At 48.8% G+C, this 17360-nt stretch overlaps 1 protein-coding gene across 1 annotated transcript in view; it reads right to left on the bottom strand.

Moving 5' to 3' along the window:
* Nucleotides 1–15013, bottom strand: part of EIF4E3 (eukaryotic translation initiation factor 4E family member 3) — a 38962-nt gene extending 23949 nt beyond the window's left edge. The window contains exons 1-2 of the mRNA XM_065886095.1: nt 14820–15013; nt 83–155 (exon numbers count right to left, since the gene is read on the bottom strand). Of these exons, the coding sequence (XP_065742167.1) occupies nt 83–155; nt 14820–14992 (246 nt within the window). The 5' untranslated portion in view covers nt 14993–15013. The remainder of the gene's footprint in view (nt 1–82; nt 156–14819) is intronic.
* Between the last annotated feature and the right edge of the window lie 2347 nt (nt 15014–17360).

Here is a 17360-nt window from a genome sequence, read left to right as displayed (position 1 = left end):
CCCGGGTGGGCGCTGCCAGCACAGCACAGGTCTCAGGTTGGATGATTAACTGTCCCACGAACAGCAGCTTTCTTGATCTTACCTGTACCGTTTGTACTGTGTAGATTTTCTTCAGATTTGACGCGCACTCAGCTGCTGTGGCACCAGGGAGGGATCTAAGCAAACAGAAGCAAAAGAGCAAAGAAACAAGGAAAATGTTTCAGTGGTCGTGAAACATTCCACAGTGTATGTAATGTAAGTCTGCAGGTCTTCACACAAGTCAGGTCTGAAACCACAGAAGCGGACACTTCTGGGATGCTAGTTAGAATTTAAAATGGGAAACTCCTACTTTGTCAAGTCAGGTGCTCGCGTCTCCTAAAAATAAGCATATTTATCCCGTGGAAGTTTAACAGGAAAACTGGAAATGTAAGAAAGACACTGGAAACCTTAAAATCACATTTTAAAAAATACAAAAATAACCACGTGATAGCCAAGCCTTTTGGGCCTAGGATCCTGGATAGGAAACTGGGCCTGTTGTATAGATGACAATGACAATGCAGGGCCTTGACCGGGTTATATGATCAAAAAATTTGTTAGTTCCTTGGTGGTAAATATTCAAGAACTCTTGGGTGACCTTTTGCCAACTTTAAGAAAACATGACTACTAAAAGTCACCCTTCGCCTCACTTGAATTTGCACGTGTTTCCAAAACACCTGCCTTTAGAAAAGACTTTCCGTTATTTTCTGGGGCTGATTTAATTAGCTCTGCTGAACTCTGCGGTCAGAGTACATTAATCTTTAGTTTGCCATACGTTCCACTAGATGGCAACATACTACCAGCTTATTCACCAGAGGAGTCATCCACTGAGACGGGCTTCACCCAGCACCATGTACGGGGTTTGGAGGTAACAGGACATGGTGTCTTCAATCTGCAGAAGTGAAGCCTCTCCATCCTTGCTACCTTTCCTTTCTCCCTATACTGAATTAGCAGGTCTTGCTCAGGAATGTTGGGGTCCAGCTACATCAGGCCTCAGGTTGAAAAACTCAAGTAATGCTTGACAGCCCCACGTCTGGATGTAAGACCTAAGAGGCTGGCGGTGAGGGGCAAGCACCAGCTCACAGCTGACCCACCAGGGTCTGGAATCTGTAAAAGGAATGCTCTCTACCAGCCACTGACCCTCCGAGACACAGTCCCCAGGGCACCTCAAGATGGTGAACTTCCTGGCAAGAGATGTGCACAGAACTGAGCCAGCTCAGAGGTGGAGGGGATGGCAGAGCAGAGGGCTGGGCTCAGGTGTGGGGCAAGCATCAGACACCAGGGGCAGAGCTCTGCAGACTACAGTCCCGGAATTATGGACCTGGGTGTTGAACCTGATACAAAAAACGCATTTCTGAACACCGCTCCCTAGCCTGGAGGTCACAAGGAAGCATGATTACGGACTAGTGTGGAGGCAAACAAGGGACCCTGTTGAGCAGGTGGAGTCTGATAAATCAACCTTCCCCAAAGCACCAGGTTTACAACTCTTTTCTAGTTATGATGAGTGTGCCGGACGGTGTCTGACAAACGCAAACCCACAATAACCACCATGACTGCATTCTGCCGCCAGAGCCGGAGCCTCAAGTAGCTACGTTACAGAACGTGATGAAGAGCGAGGCGCTGGGTCAGCACCTGCGACGGTGGCGTCTGACCCACAATGCATCTGTCGCTCTCTCTGGACTGCCCGGGGAACTACAGCATTGACTTACATAAATACTAATTTGCTATTTGATACAGGTTTTATGCTGTCTGGGGGGTTTAAATTACAAAAGGATTGGGGAAAAAAACTGAACCAAAAAAACCCCCAAACCTTAACCTTTTCGGAGTAGGTTTTCACATGAACAGTCTATTGCCTTTATATGAAAATCTACTGGCATTTATTCTAATACTGACTTTTCTTCCTTTGAAGAGTTTAGCTGACTTCTCCACCAAATATGCCCAGAAGATATACCCCTGGCTGCCCAAAGCATACAGCAGAATATAGACAGGGTTCTTTCCCTAATGGGGTTGGGGGACAGGGTGGTATAAGGATCCAAAGGTAGGAAATGTCCGTTGCACTTTTTCATTTTTAAAACTGTGTATTTTGAACTTTTACTAATTGTTTTTTTTTGCGGTACGCGGGCCTCTCACTGTTGTGGCCTCTCCCGTTGCCGAGCACAGGCTCCGGACGCGCAGGCTCAGCGGCCATGGCTCACGGGCCCAGCCGCTCCGCGGCATGTGGGATCCCCCCAGACCGGGGCACAAGCCCACGTCCCCTGCATCGGCAGGCGGACTCTCAACCACTGTGCCACCAGGGAAGCCCGAACTTTTACTAATTTTTAAAGCTACCATTCAATTTATGATGGTTTAGCATGAGTATAATTTGTGTTCACCTCATACAACATGATGTCAATTTAAGCAAAAAACATGAGAATACCACCATTTCACCCAGAAAAAAATATCACTGATAAACCTTTGCTTTATATGCCTCTTTTTAAACGCCTCTGTCCCCACATTCTGGTCTTTTACTCTTTTTTTTGTGCAGGAGATAATTATACAAAGTCATTTCGGTCTGTTCAGTTTCACTGCTCTAGGTTTCGGAAGAAACCTCTGTAGTCTCCAGAGTCCAGGGAGGGTTCTAGCATGAGACAAGGAGGCAGCGCTTCATAGGACAACACTGCCAGGGGCTGACGTGCATGGACCGAATTCTTGCTTGTGTGCTCAGCAAGTCACCTTCATCACAGCACTGAATCCTCGCAAGCCTGCGTATTCAGATGTCATTATTACTTCTTACCATTTTACAGCCCAGCAGCCCAGGGCCTAAAAAGGTTTGATAAGGTGTGGCCTCAGGACACAAAGACCTGATTTGCATACAGGTGACCTGAGACTTCCTGCTCTTTATCCCTCACTGCTAAACTGTCCAGTCAAGCCATATACACACTTTTTTAAAAAAATAAATTTACTTATTTATTTATTCATTTATTTTCGGCTGCGTTGGGTCTTCGTTGCTGCACGCAGGCTTTCTCTAGTTGCGGCGAGCGGGGGGCTGGGCGTCTCATTGCGGTGGCTTCTCTTGTTGCACAGCGCAGGCTCTAGGCACGCGGGTTCAGTAGTTGTGGCTTGCGGGCTCTAGAGCGCAGGCTCAGTAGTTGTGGCGCACGGGCTTAGTTGCTCTGCAGCGTGTGGGATCTTCCCGGACCAGGGCTCGAACCCGTGTCCCTTGCGTTGGCAGGCGGATTCTTAACCACTGCGTCACCAGGGAAGCCCCTACACACTTACATTTTTTAATGGAGTTTTAGAATTGACTCTTGGTGTGTTCTCATCAAGGCGGCCGTTTTTGCTGAATCCTACTTTTAATACAAGATTGTGCCCACGTTATGTTCTTCGAAGAGTCTTTCCGTCAGATCAAGGCAGAGAAGGTCCTCACGAAAACCAAGAGGATCACGCTCAACAACAGCTCTATTCTGCTAAACACCTTAGGATGCGGATGTACTGGTGTTTGAAAGGAAATGTGTCAGCTTCTATGGAAAATGACTTGCCTAATTTCTTTTTTTTTTTAACATCTTTATTGGAGTATAATTGCTTTACAGTGTTGTGTTAGTTTCTGCGGCATAACACAGTAAATCAGCTATACCTATACATATATCCCCGTATCTCCTCCCTCTTGCATCTCCCTCCCTCCCACCCTCCTTGGCCCACTCCTCTAGGTGGTCGCAAAGCACCGAGGTGATCTCCCTGTGCCATGTGTTGCCTCATTTCTTAATGAAGGAGGTTGGATTCTCTAATGTTCAGGGTTCCTTCCGGGTGCTGGACAGTTTTATGTATATCCAGGTGTCAAAATAAGAAAAATACTGTCGGAACTTCTGACAGTAGTGAATCGTTGGCTGGCTTGGCCAGCGCAAGGAAAGCCATTCTCCCGCAAGCCAAATCTAATCCAGACAGTCACTAGAAAACACTAAAAAGCCTATACCTCGTGCCTGAACCTCAGCCGTCCTTAGCAAACAGAACAGAGCCATATCCACAAAATCAATTTTAAAAGGGAAAACAAGCCGAGATTCGTTAAGTGATCTGCCTTGTAAACAGGTCAGTCTGTACTGGACTTGCTGATTCAACAGTGAACTGGAAGCTGTACCATCTACAGTTACTGTTTCTTAAAGTAGCAGTGCGGTCAGCTGCTGGCAAAGCTGCAGCCCCGGGAAGCAGGCAGCCGGCAACCCTCTCTTCCCTGTTCCTCTAACAGATAGTTGCAGAAACTGGGAGGGAAGTGTGTGTAGTGGATTTCAATGAAAGAGACTTTTTTTTTTTTTTTTAACTGGTATCAAACATACAGTACACTCTCACATCTTTAAAAAATTCTTTTGACTTCCTTCACATTACAAACCCAAACCTCTCAACAGAACCCTAACCAAACCCTCTCTCTGCAGACCAAGGGTGCTCATCTAGGTAGAGGTGATGGGGCCTCTGAGGAGAAGACATCTGGCAATATCCAGAGACATTTCCGGCTATCACCACTTGAGGGGTGCTGCTGGCATGGAGTGGGCAGAAGCCAGGGCTGGACAGGATAGCACCCACAACAAAGGGTGATCAGGTCCAAAATGGCAAGAGTCCATGCTGAGAAACCCTGCCGTACATGTGCAACAAACAGCCTAAGAAGACCTATAGTCTATTTAATCACCAAAGATTCAGTGCACACCTCTTTTAGCTGACGAGGAGACAGCAGTGCTCATTCGAGATGAAGCCCTTGTCCTCATGAAGCGTATGCTCTAGAACTGGCACCCCTGCCTCTCTGAATTTCCCAGATTCCTGAAGGCAAAGAAACAATGTTTAGGTTCCTCTTTGTTGGCCTGGGAGGCAGGAAGTGTGAGAGGAAGTTGAGGGAGGAATATACCAGTAATATAACGTTGAATGTATCCATTCCTGGAAGGCTATACGGCCAAAGCTGTGGACAATCGCTGAACCAAGGAATCAGGACCTACTTTCACATTCTTTGAATACTATGTCACCCTCTCACAGTACACAGCTGGAGCTGGGAACACAGCAGTGGAACAAGAAACACCTCCTGGTGGATCAGGTTAAGGAGTTTGAAATGTTCCACTAGGAGTTTCCCCTCTGATTTAATGATAGTAATATAGTAATGGCTTCCTTTTACTGAGCACGTACTATACTATATGAGAGGGGTTTGCATATAGATCTCTAATCCTTACAGCAAGCTTGCCAGGTTGGTATCATCATCTCCATTTACAGACTAAGAAACAAACTCAGTGAGCGTGTTTTTGAGGAGCAGATCTGGGTTCTTTCCCTGGTCTCTCTGGCTCTGATGCCCACGATCTTCCTCTTGGATGAGGACGCTTCTCAGTAAAACACCAAGCAGTCACTGTGAGCATGGGTGGTCACAGATAGCACATCTTCCGCCAAATCCCCCTCTCAGCCCTTCTTAGGTTATCTACTCCATCCTTGGGCCCACCCACTGCCCTTGCCACTCACTCTCCCCTCCACCACCACCACCCATTTAGCCACACTGCCTGGGGGGGGGCAAGGGCTGGGGAGGAGAAGCAGAGACGCGGGACAGGGTTAGACGCCACCAGAACCCTTGGCAATAATGATACCCCAAAACGTGATACAAGGAACACAATTCGGGAAGAAAGCATTTACAGGTCACCATTTTCTGAGGCTGGACATGAGAGGAAGATAATTTACCAAACAAAAGCCAAGCTGGGCTGTGGCAGGAAGGCAGGAAAGCAGAGGGCTTGAGAGGATGGTCTTTGAAATCGACAGAACTGAGTTCCAGCTCTGCCAGCCACCCGCTGTGTGACAAGCCTGACCCTCCTGAGCCTCGCTTCCCCTTTCTGAGAATGGTCTCTATCCCTACTTAGACCGCAAGAGCTAAGGCGCATAAAGTATTTACACAGCAACTGGCATCTAACAAGCAACAGTGGCTGTCGTCACCAGCGGCAGCAGCAGGAGCACAAGAGGAACAGAGGGGGAAGCCGTCACAACTAAGAGACGCCAAGCACATCTTCTAATCTGTGGGACTGAGGGCAAAAATCCCAAGAAGTCTGTGAGAGTGACACAGAGCTGAGAAACCCCTGGGTCCATCCTCAGGAAAGAAGGCCCATCCGGTGCCAGTCTCTCTGGGCTTAAGGCCACAGCTTCCAGGAGCTGCTTCCACTTGGACCTGACGGATCCAGAAGCTGTTATGGTTAAGGCAGGAGTGGGGAGGGATCCTCCGAGGTCTGCCAGGTAGATGATTAGTGTAAGATGTCAGGGGAACTCTTAATGTTACAAAATCCCCAAGTCCAGCTTTATAGTGCCCCTGTGTGTCTTCAACTTCATCATGGAATTAGAGCAAACGCATCTTAAGATTCTCTATGCAAAACTGGTTAAAACCCCTTTTCATTTGGGGAATTAGGAGAAGGGAGGAAGTTCAATAAGTTGGACCAACTATTCAACTTAAACGGTTTCCAGGCCCGTAACCACCATTTGCATGCAATAATTCAATGTGTTATTTACAAATCATCTTTATCTATTCATTAAAGCAGGTTCCTGAGAATCTTGCCAAGAGAGAACTCATTTAGCTCAATTTGAGTCTGAGATGCTTCAAAGCATTTTTATCCTCTCTCTCCTTCAAGAGATACTTACCGTGCTCCCAGTAGGTGAAAAGATCACGCGTCGTGTGCTACACGCATGCATCGTTAATTAAACACCTTGAGGTAAAGAACGGTTGCAACCCCACCCTGCAGATAAGCAGACTAAGTCTCCGGGTGGCGCCTTGCCCAAAGGCTCCCGGTTGGCTAATAGGAGAGTTGGTGCTTGAACCAAGGGTCCCCGGCGCCCTGGCTCTGTCAGGAGCCCGATCACTTCCAGCAGGATGCCCTACGCTGCCTGGTGCTGCCAACACAGCGCGGCACCAAATACATCCTCAGCTCTGCTACGCCTCGCAACCCTCAACCCTGACTTCACAGCGGTCCAAACGTGCCTTCTCCATTAGACCCCAGCTGGGCGCTGCAGGCTAAGCTCGGGGATAAAACTCACGGGGACAGACGCCTTGGTCAGTACCTCAGAAATTACCTTAACCATTCCTTAGCAGACCCCAGCAACACTTACCAGGGACCTGGATTTCTGGAGATGCTTCCTACAAAGGAAAGAAGCCGAAAAGGTTTCCCCAAACCCTGCCCACATCCCTGCCACTTATATTCCATCAACCAGCAGCACTGCCTGGGAGCTTGTTAGAGCTGCAGAGTCTCCAGGCCGCGCCTGACACCTGCTGAATCCCAGGTGATTTGTCTATACATTAAAGTTTGAGGTTTGTTGATTCATATCATGTAAAGCAAATCACCGTAAGAAACGGGAAATAAGAGCTAATGGAATATAGACAGCAGCATCAGAAAAATGTAAAAAAAAAATCATCATTTTCACAGATGCATTTTTTTCGTCACCCAAAGAGATGATTAAGACGGGGTTATCATTAAATGTGAAGGAAAATCCTATAAAGGCACTTAAACATGGGTTTTAGGTGGGGCTCTCTTTTTCTCTGCCAATTAGAAAGCAGGGAGTCCTTGGCTTAATTATCTCCTGTGACACTGGCCCCTAGTTTCCTTATTTGAGAAATTCGGGGGCAGGCCCAGATGACCTCTCAAGTCCTGCCCAGCTCCCATATTTGAGGATATGAAATACGGGAGAACTGTGTCCCATTCACTGTCCACACGCACAGGGAAGCAGTGTTCACTGGGGTGAGGGATGCCAGTGCTGTTCGGGGTCACACAGTCCTTACTCCAAATCCCGTTTCTGTTCTGTGTTAGCTGTGTGACCTCAGGCAAGTTACCTGTCCGCGCCGCAGCTGTCTCATGTGTAAAATGTTGCTGGTACAGCCTACTTCAGTACTGTGAGGATTCTGTGGATAATTATGTACAGCTCCAGTCTAGGGCCCGGTGCACTGAAGTAAACAGCTGTGAACATTAATAGGTTAAAGTGAAAAAAAAAAAGTTTAAAACTTTACATGTGTTACAGGATAGCCAAGTTATGGATAGACATGCCCAGGGCACATGCACACAATAAACGTTTGGTGAAAAAACGAATGATGACTTCACCTTATATGAGAGATCAGTTCATTTCAGCCAAGAGAATAACCTCAACGGGGAAAATTTTAAAGCCGGGGACATGTCTCCTAAAAGCCCGTCGTCTTGTTGAATTTACTAACATCAGGCTCAGCTACCACAGAGAAAATCTGCACAAGCCCAGATGCTTGATGAAGGGGGTGCCTCGCATATCATTCACTCCATTGAAGATGATTTCATTTTAATCACTTTTAAATAGATCTGTGGCTCGTGGCTACACCAGCTTCCTGTCTGAGAAAGGGTCACCTGCAAAAACGGGCCAGGGCCTATTCATGACATTTAATAGTGCATCTATTGAAACTATCTAAATGCTTTATTTTTGCAGGTTTATTTGATTTTGAATTTTTTCCCTTCGCTTGTCTATCGTCACTCCTGGCCTGTGAGCTCCTTGCCGGTAGCAACTGGGACTCTTTTCATTTTGATATCTAATTAATCCTTTAGTACACGGAGGCTGGGTGAAAGAGAAGTGTTAACGGTGTTCCAGAGCTGACAACGGAACTAAGAAGGGCCAGGTCACTGAAGTCTTGCCAGCTGTCTTAGGTTTGGAAATAAGGAAATGGCCTCTGTAATCCTGAAAGCAGGAAAATGTATTTTCGAGAAGCTAGTACCAGGTAAGGACTAGGAAGCTTTCTGAGTGAGGACGTTTAGGACCTTTAGGCCTGTCTGTATGGAGCAGCTACTGACCCACAGTTGGACAGGCCGTGATCCGCTAGGTCAGGGCCTTTCCCTGCCTGAAGTAGCCAGAACGTCATTGCCTCTTACAAAAAATAAAATCCTGGCCATTAAGAGAGCTTGTGGGTTCAGAAAGGCAAGAATGGGGAAAAAGGATAGGAAAAGTCGAAACTCCAGCCACTTTCTCCCTGTCACCTACGGCCTTCCATGCAGCTCCCTGCCCTCACCTAGACCCAGTAGGCCGCTCTGGGATGAACAAGGATGATTTGCGGATCCTCTTTGTCAAGGCTGGTCCCACCCCGCCTCCATGAGACGTGTTCTTATGGAGACACCATTGGAACACACTTGAACGTACTCCACCCTGGAAGGTGGGTCCCTCTAGAATTCAGTACCTGGCCGAACTCTTCACTGATGCCACTGAAGCAGATGGTGTGTGACCTCCTGGGAGGCCCAGGCCCACGTTGTCATCTTTGCACTCTCAGTACCTACAACAGTGACTGGCAACTAATATGTTCCGTTAATCTCATCAACAGGCAGTGCAGCAGCTGTGAAGTTTTAGCATCTGAGGCATTTGTTCCAAATGCACATTCTACCCGAGGTCTGAAGGAGCAGGTCTGGAGCAGGGAGAGGAGCCTGTATTTTTTAACGCTGACTGGGCGGAGCTAAGTCCTGATGGGGTGGGGTCGGTGGGCCATGTAGTGAGGGCCCACCTTTGCAATTCAAAACACGAGAGCACAAATACTCACTAGGTACCTCCTCTGCACACCAAGGCGCACTCCGGGAGCAGACGCAAGGCAGTTACGTGTCTCGTGGTCATGAGCGAGGGAGGAGGAATTAACGATCCTTAATACAAATACAGGCTATAAAAATGCGGTAGGACCACAAAGGAGGTGGGCTTAATCATGCCTGGGCCAAGCGCTTTGAAGGACAATTATAGAGGTGGCAACTCAAGAAGGCCTCGAAGGATGTGTGGCAGCTTTTTAGGTAGACGAAGGGGAGGAGGGCAACCCGAGCAGAAGGAACTTCATGAGACAAATCTCAGAGGCTGGCAAGTCCATGGTTTATCCAACAGAAGGGCCAGGCGTTTGCTGTTGTTACCAGAGAGAATGGGCCGACTGAGTGGTATGATGGAGTTGGGGAGACACAGGTGATGAAGCTGAAAAGGAGGTGGGTTTCACATTAAAAAGAGCAATACAGAAGTTTCTACCACAAAAGTCAGTCAGAGCTGCTGGTAAAGGTAGGGGTGCAGACCCACAATTCCACCTGGCTGGAGCACATAACCCCACAACAGAGGCACCCTTAGGTGGTGAGAGACAGAGTCAAAATCCACTGCCGTGGCGGAGGAGAGGGGCAGGGGAGTTTTGGAACTTCGAGACCAGGCGTAGTTTAGAAGGCTAAGCTGTGAGCCCAGGTCGGGGAGGCTTGGGGAGAGACAAGCTTGGGAGCAGGACGCTAGAGAGTGTGACGGGGGCTGGAGGGGCCCAGGATGTGCAGAGGGAGGGACACGGAGAGGACGGGACGGCTTAGCCTTGGAGCAACGTCAAGTACAGAGCTGGACGGGGAAGGGTACGTGAGACAGAAGGGGATTCCAGGTAGGATGGTGGTGGTGTTGACCGTAACAGGGTAGGTCATGTGTGTCCAGAACTCAGGAGAGAGGTCAGGGCTAGGATGCAGATTTGCAACTGATAATTAGAGTAAAATCAGCCGCCGCAGGAGAAGGGAAAGTCACCGTGGCTAGAATTCAAGAGCCCTCTAAATATTTAGTGTGGGCTGAGCTGGCCTAGGCTCTGATCTAGGAGCTGAGGACAGAGTGGTGGGGAAAAGAACCCTGGGACGTGTACATTCTGGTGAGAGAAGACAGACGAACAGTGCTAACCCTACAGAGACAACAAAGCAGGAGCAGGGCCTCGGGGAATGTGTCAGGAGATGCAGGTCATTTTCTATCAATGGTCAGGGAAGGTCTCGCTGAGACGATGACATTCGAGCAGAGACTGGAAGTAAGGGAAGCTTAGACCTAGCAGATGATTGAGGGAAGAGCATCCCAGGAGGAAGGACCCCCAGTGGCAAAGGCCCACACTTAGGATGATGGAGAAAGAGCAAGGGGTCCAGCAAGCCAGAAGGGCATGTGCAGTAGGGAGAGTGGCAGAGAGACAGCAGGAGAAAGGTGTACCAGGCAGGGGCAGGACATACTGCAGAGTCTCACGGGCCACGATAAGCACTCTGGCTTTTGCCCGCAGAGGGCCCTGGAGCAGAGAAGTGACACGTTTGAACTGTGGTATTTAAAGGGACCGCTGTGGCTGCTGTGATGGGAATGAACTGTATGGGGCAAGAGCAGAAGCAGGGAGAGCAGTTAGGATGCTCTTGCCTTCATCCAGGTGACAGATGTGGTGTGGTCCAGGGTCTGGGATGCAGGTGGTGAGAATACATTGGATGCTAGATGCATTTTGAGCGTAGAATCAATAGCATTTGTTGTTAACGGATGTAGCAGGAGGAAGAAGGATGGGGAAGGGGATAGAAAAGAGGGGGAGGTAAGGAGGAAGAGGAAGAGAATCACAGATGACTCCAAGATTTGGGCGGGGGGGCGATGAACAACTGGAAGGATGGGGTGGTTGTAAACTGCTCTGGTCTGAGATGACATAGACGAAGGAGACAAGGTGGGGACGGCAGCCGAGGAAGTGGTTTGGCACGTGTTGAGTAAGGATGTGTATTAGACACCCACATGGAGACGGAGAGGAGGATCTGGATGCATGAGTGTAAGGTTTTGGGAATCACCAGTGTACAGACGCAGCTGAAAGCCTTGTGACTGGATGAGATCACTGGTGTGGATGGGAACAAGAGAAGAGGCCTGAGCACTGAGCCCATGCATAAAACTTAAGAGGACAGGGGAGGGTCATCATGAGATGAAAACAAAGCAGTCAGAGGCACACAAACAAGAGTGGCCTCCAAGAATCAAGACAGGTCCGAGTTTTACATAGCCAGAAAAGGGGAGGAAAACTCTTCATCCTACACCCCCAGCCAAAATTATCCCCCAAATGTTTGAATCCTTAGCCATAAAGTCTAATTAAAAAACAAAACAAATAAAGACTTACTGGAGTTTACTACTGAAACTGCAAATAACTCTACTGGGGGGACTCTCAAATTCATCCATGATGGGAATAAATTAGGATGCTGGCTTCCTCACACTGAATTCAGACAAGTTGCTCTGGGGAAGCACTGATGGGCGAACGGGTGGTAATCAGGGGGCACTGGATAATAATTTTAGTGGTTAGCATTTACTGTACACGTATTCTATGCTAGGACACTTGTTGGTATTTTACATTCATACTGCTCATGTAGCCCTCAGAATATCCTATGATTATTTATTCCCATTTCACAAACCATGCAAGTGAGGCCTAGTGAGGCTAGAACATTTTGTTCACCGTCACAGAGTAGGCTGGAAGGTAGGACAGGCCAAGAGGTAGGTGCCAAAGACTTTCAAGTAGCAGGAGACCTTTGGATGGTGTGGTTCTCAAGACTGACGTCATAGGCGGCAGACATCAGCTACCTGAGGTGAAGGCTGCCCTTGGAGGGCTCTCCTGAGAGCCTTACCACCCTCTCTACAATCTTGTTTCTCTGGGGGGGGGGTGTGGGGAAGATACAAGGGAACCTCTAGAACACAATGTGTTCACAACTCCGAGGGAAAGAGGGGCACCCTGCACCTCCAGAGAAGTGGAGAAAGTTCAATAGTAGCTATGGGATGACGGATCAGGCAAAATGAATTCATATGTGCAATGCTGGAACTAAATATTATTTCTAAATTAATACAGCCACTTCTGTTGAAGATTTGGACATGGTGGCAGTAACATGTTTCATTTGATTACTGGCTTTCAGAGAACAAAAATGTGCAAACACACAGTAGGAAGGCTATAGTCTGTCTTCACTGGAGTTACCGTGGTTTTAACTTAAAAGATATTAGATATTCTTTAAAAGTTGTGTTAAGCTATAAAGATATACTTACAACACAGGGAATAGAGTCAAGATTTTATAATAACTATAAATGGAGTATAACCTTTAAAAGTTATGAATCACTATATTGTACACTGTGTAACTTACATAATATCGTACATCAACTATGCTTCCAAAAAAAACGTACCCGATATTCTTTAAAAGTTGTGTTGCTATATAGTATTAGTATCTTAGACCATTCTTAAAAATGTTGTGCCTGTAAGGAGACTAATTTTTGACCTGTTTAAACACACTCTGTTGATACTGTTTCCAGCAGCCCACCAGTATCCAATGGTCCAGAGGTCCAGATTTAACACCTTGAAAACAGATACCAGGTAATAGCAATTACAACACACCTTTGAAAACAAAGACACACATGATTTCATTCTGCTACAATTTGCCAAAACCATTCTTGTTTTGACAGTAAAACGCTCTTAGCATCTCATAACTAAAGTGAAAATATTAAAAATAAAAAAACCCCAACAGACTCACTGTATCTTACCCACTCCCCAACTTCTCTGTGTCCCCAGAAAAGACAATGACTCCAAGTGTCAGTTCTTGTAGATGGGTGCTAATTCCAACAGGAAGAAAGGAATGAGCTTGTCTCCCTAAGAAAAGATGAATATCGCTTTTTAAAATTCTTGCAGGTATTTTACGCAAGGCTTTTAAAAACCAGATTTGCGGTTTTCCCTGGTGGCGCAGTGGTTGAGAGTCCGCCTGCTGATGCAGGGAACACAGGTTCGTGCCCCGAGTCCAGGAGGATCCCACATGCCGCGGAGCGGCTGGGCCCGTGCGCCATGGCCGCTGAGCCTGTGCGTCCGGAGTCTGTGCTCCGCAACGGGAGAGGCCACAACAGTGAGAAGCCCGTGTAAGGCAAAAAAAAAACAACAACCAAAAAACCAAAACCAAAACAAACTAACAAACAAAAAACAGATTTGCGTCTACTGAGTAAATTTCACAGCAAACGGACACTCCCATGCCTCCCTAACAATTAACCATTGAGATACAGTGTCATCAAAACTTCCATAAGCTCTTGGGACAACCCTGAAGTGTCATCCTTGGGCACCGGCTGGGTGACAGATACTACGAAGGGACTTTGCAATTCATCCATTTATTCATCGATCAAAAATTTCTTGCGCTCCTACTAGGTGCCAGACACAAGTTCCTGCTCACTGGCCCGTAACAGAGGGGGAAATGTTGAGGGACTGAGACAGATGGAAAAATAAACAGTTTCCTACACAGCGCAACTCAGTAGCATTATGAACTTTATGAAGAAAAACAGGGAGGACATGAGTGAAGGGAGGGAGGAGGGGTGCTAACTTAGATGCGGCAGTCATGCAGGCATTTCTGAGAAGGTACCTGAGCTGTCCCCTGAGAAAGCTATAATTGTCCCCACTTTACCAACAAGGTGAGGCAGGGCTCACCACTGAATCCCCAGCGCCTAGCAGGCGTGTGGGTCCACAGTAAGTGCTCAAGAAATAGCTGCCCAGTGGATGAGAAAGATTTCAAAGGCTGCATCGGTGGACGGGGGTAGGCGCCCGCTGTGCCATAGTAATACCACCTCCGCACACTTCCCAGGGGGCTGGTCGACTTTCCCGAGCGCTGTCACGGCGAGGGTCGTGTCCCGAGTTCCCCAAGAGCCCCGTGAGGGGTGACCAGGACAGCATCACTCGCCTCACTTTACAGCGAGGACCGATCACCCACGCCAGGCCCAGCATCTCCCACTGCCCAGCCGGGATACCCGCCCGCCGGCGTTTCTTCTACGGAAGGAAAGAAAGAGGAAAAGTGCTGCCGAAACTTTGGCGACTGCGTGTTTTCTCTCCCGGCCGTGAGGCGAGGCCGCCCGACAGCCGCTCGCGTCGGCCCAAAACCCTCGGCTTCCGAGCCGGCTCTGCGCGAGCTCGCGCGGCGGGGCCGGCGCCCGGGGCCCGGGGCTGGGGGCCGGGCCGCCCGAGCTCACCCGGCGCGGGGCGGGGGAGGTGGGCCCCGAGACAAAGCGACGGCGCAGGCCCGGCGGGCGCACGGCGGCGGTGGCGAGCCCCGCGACCCACTCACCTGTCGAGCCAGAAGGTCCAGGGCGAGTGCAGCGGGACCCCACCCGGCTCGGGCCGCAGCTCCGAGAGCTGCTGCAGGCCCAGCGGCGGCGCGGTGGCGGCGGCGGCGGCGGCGCGGGGCCCCGGTGGTGCCCGGGCCCCGGAGGGGGGCGCGGCGGCCGGGGGCAACGCCATTTTCTCCGCCCCGCCTGCGAGACCGGCGGACGCACGGACCGCGGGGCGAGCAGCGGCTGAGTCACCCAGGCTCCCGCCCGCCCCGCCGCGGCCGCCCCGCCCCGCCCCGCGCGCGCCCCGCCCCGGCCCGGCCCTTCGCCCGCCCGGCCTTGGAGCCGCGCCGCCGGGCCGCCCGGGCCCGGGCCGCCTGGGGCCGCCGAACAAAAGCACTGCCCACGCGAGTGGGGGGCCGATTCGGCGCAGGCACCGACCCAGCGTGCGGGGACTGACGGACTCGCGGGTCTGGGGGAGGGCAGAGCAGCGGCGGGGACGGATTCCAGGCTACAGGGGTGGGAGGAACAGAGGAAGGGTCAAGCGGTGGGTTCTGCAGCCAGACAGGCGGTGAGCAAGACGTATGGGTGGGCTACAGAAAGATGGAGGGATGGAGGGATGGATGGTCCAGTGGATGGAGTCTCAGACCCACATGGTGGGAGGGGAGGAGGGGTGGACAGACATACCAGCAGTCTGAAGGATGGGTGGGAAAGCTGGCAGATGGTAGGAGGAGGGGTGGAGGGATGGAAGGGCAGATGGAAGCACAGTTGGATGTGAGAGACAGATGCCCGGGGAACCGCTGGCCAAATGAATAGAGACTGGAGTGCCCAAGAGTGCAGAAAGAAAGGGTCAGACAGACAGAACTAGGACCACTGACCGGGGGATGAAGTTGTTACAGGTCAGTTTTGCATGTTTCCTAACTCAGCTGATTTGAAGGGGCCACCAGGTGCCCAGAGTGTGACCAACTTTAAATGAGGGTGCCCAAAATCAGCCCAAGGTCTCCACACTTGCCCCAAAGCACCCACAAGGAAGGAGGAGGAAACTGAGCACCAGGAACCCAGCCCTCCGCTTTCTGCACCTTTGAATACGGAGGAAGCCCCTATGGCCATTAAGATTCCTGAGCCTCCTAGCACCGCCCCTTGGCAAGTGTCTATCGTTCTCTCTTTCAAAAGAAAAGGAGACGCATGAGGGCATGTGAACACACATGTCATAACTGGCGTGGACATGGACACCCTCCTTAAGCTTGAATTTCTGGATAGTGCCTCTCTGGCCTTTACCAGCTGTGGATGTAGAGTTCTGTCTCCTCAAAGATTTTCTCCGTGGCCTAGCATACACTCCGCTCTTAACCTGAGCAACTCTGGGATGGACTAGAAGAGGAGCTACAAAACTAGATGGGTTCGGGGGTTTCACAGGCATTGTAAACACCTGTTATGAGTCCCAGGGTAGGTGCCTTCCCTAAAAGGTATTCAAGTTCTGATAAAATGACCACAATGAAAACAAAACCGCTGCTTTCCTATCCCTGCTTCGAACGTAATTTTTATACAACGTATGATGCTGGAAGCAGTGACATATTTAAAAGCCCTTCCACCTCTGAGATACAAGGGGTGCTTTCGGTTAGATGCATTTTTGGGGTTGGTTAATTTCTCCTTTTATTTTTTCCAGAAAATGCATATATGGCAGTGTTTAAGCTATTCTGAGCACTTTATCCTTATTAACTCATTTAATCCTCACAAAATCCAATGAGGAAGATACTATTATTAGCATATTTAATAGATGAGAAGTGGAGAAGTTAAATTAACCCCAAGGTTACCCAGTTAGTGAGAGAGCCAGGATTGGAACATACGTATTCAGGCTCCAGAGTCTAGGCTTCTAACTGCCAGTCTCTACTGCCTCTCTAGCTGGAAAACGAACAGGTCCACATAGTAAAAATAAGAAAATGAATAATAAGTCTCCTTCCCTCCCAAGGCTATCAGTCTTCTTGCCCAGAGGAAACCACTGTTAACAGTTTCCTTCCGGAAAAATGCAAGTATGCCTGTAAAGGCATATATCTACAAATATAAATTGTATACCTACTACCTGTATCTTTTATAAAGAAATAGAAGCATTTTATACCACTGCCGCCCCTCCTTATCTTAATTGACATTATATATTTGAAGACTTTCATATCAAAACATATAACTCTACTTCTTTTTAAGGACTGCAAAGGAATCCATTCTAAAGAAGTAATGTAATTTAATTCACTAGCCCTCAAGATTTATTTGGTTTGCAGTCATTTTCTTCGTTAAATAATGCTGCCATAAGCATTTTTATATTTAATGTCTTTCCCCAACTGCACAAGTTTATTTCAGAATAAGTTTGGAGAAGAAGGATTTTTGCCTGTGTCTAAAATTGCTAAATTACATTGCTAAATTACCATGCAAATGGTTACATGCATTTATATATAATTGATTTATAAATAATGGCTGATTCTGAACTTTTATATTCACTTAATGACATCTTTAATCTTTATATAAAATTCCAAAGCATTGGTAGAAAGGGAGTTTTTCCTTTCTATTGA

Source organism: Phocoena phocoena, chromosome 10 (assembly GCF_963924675.1).
Source record: "Phocoena phocoena chromosome 10, mPhoPho1.1, whole genome shotgun sequence".
Lineage (NCBI taxonomy): Eukaryota > Metazoa > Chordata > Mammalia > Artiodactyla > Phocoenidae > Phocoena > Phocoena phocoena.
This window is presented reverse-complemented; position numbering and strand designations above follow the sequence as displayed.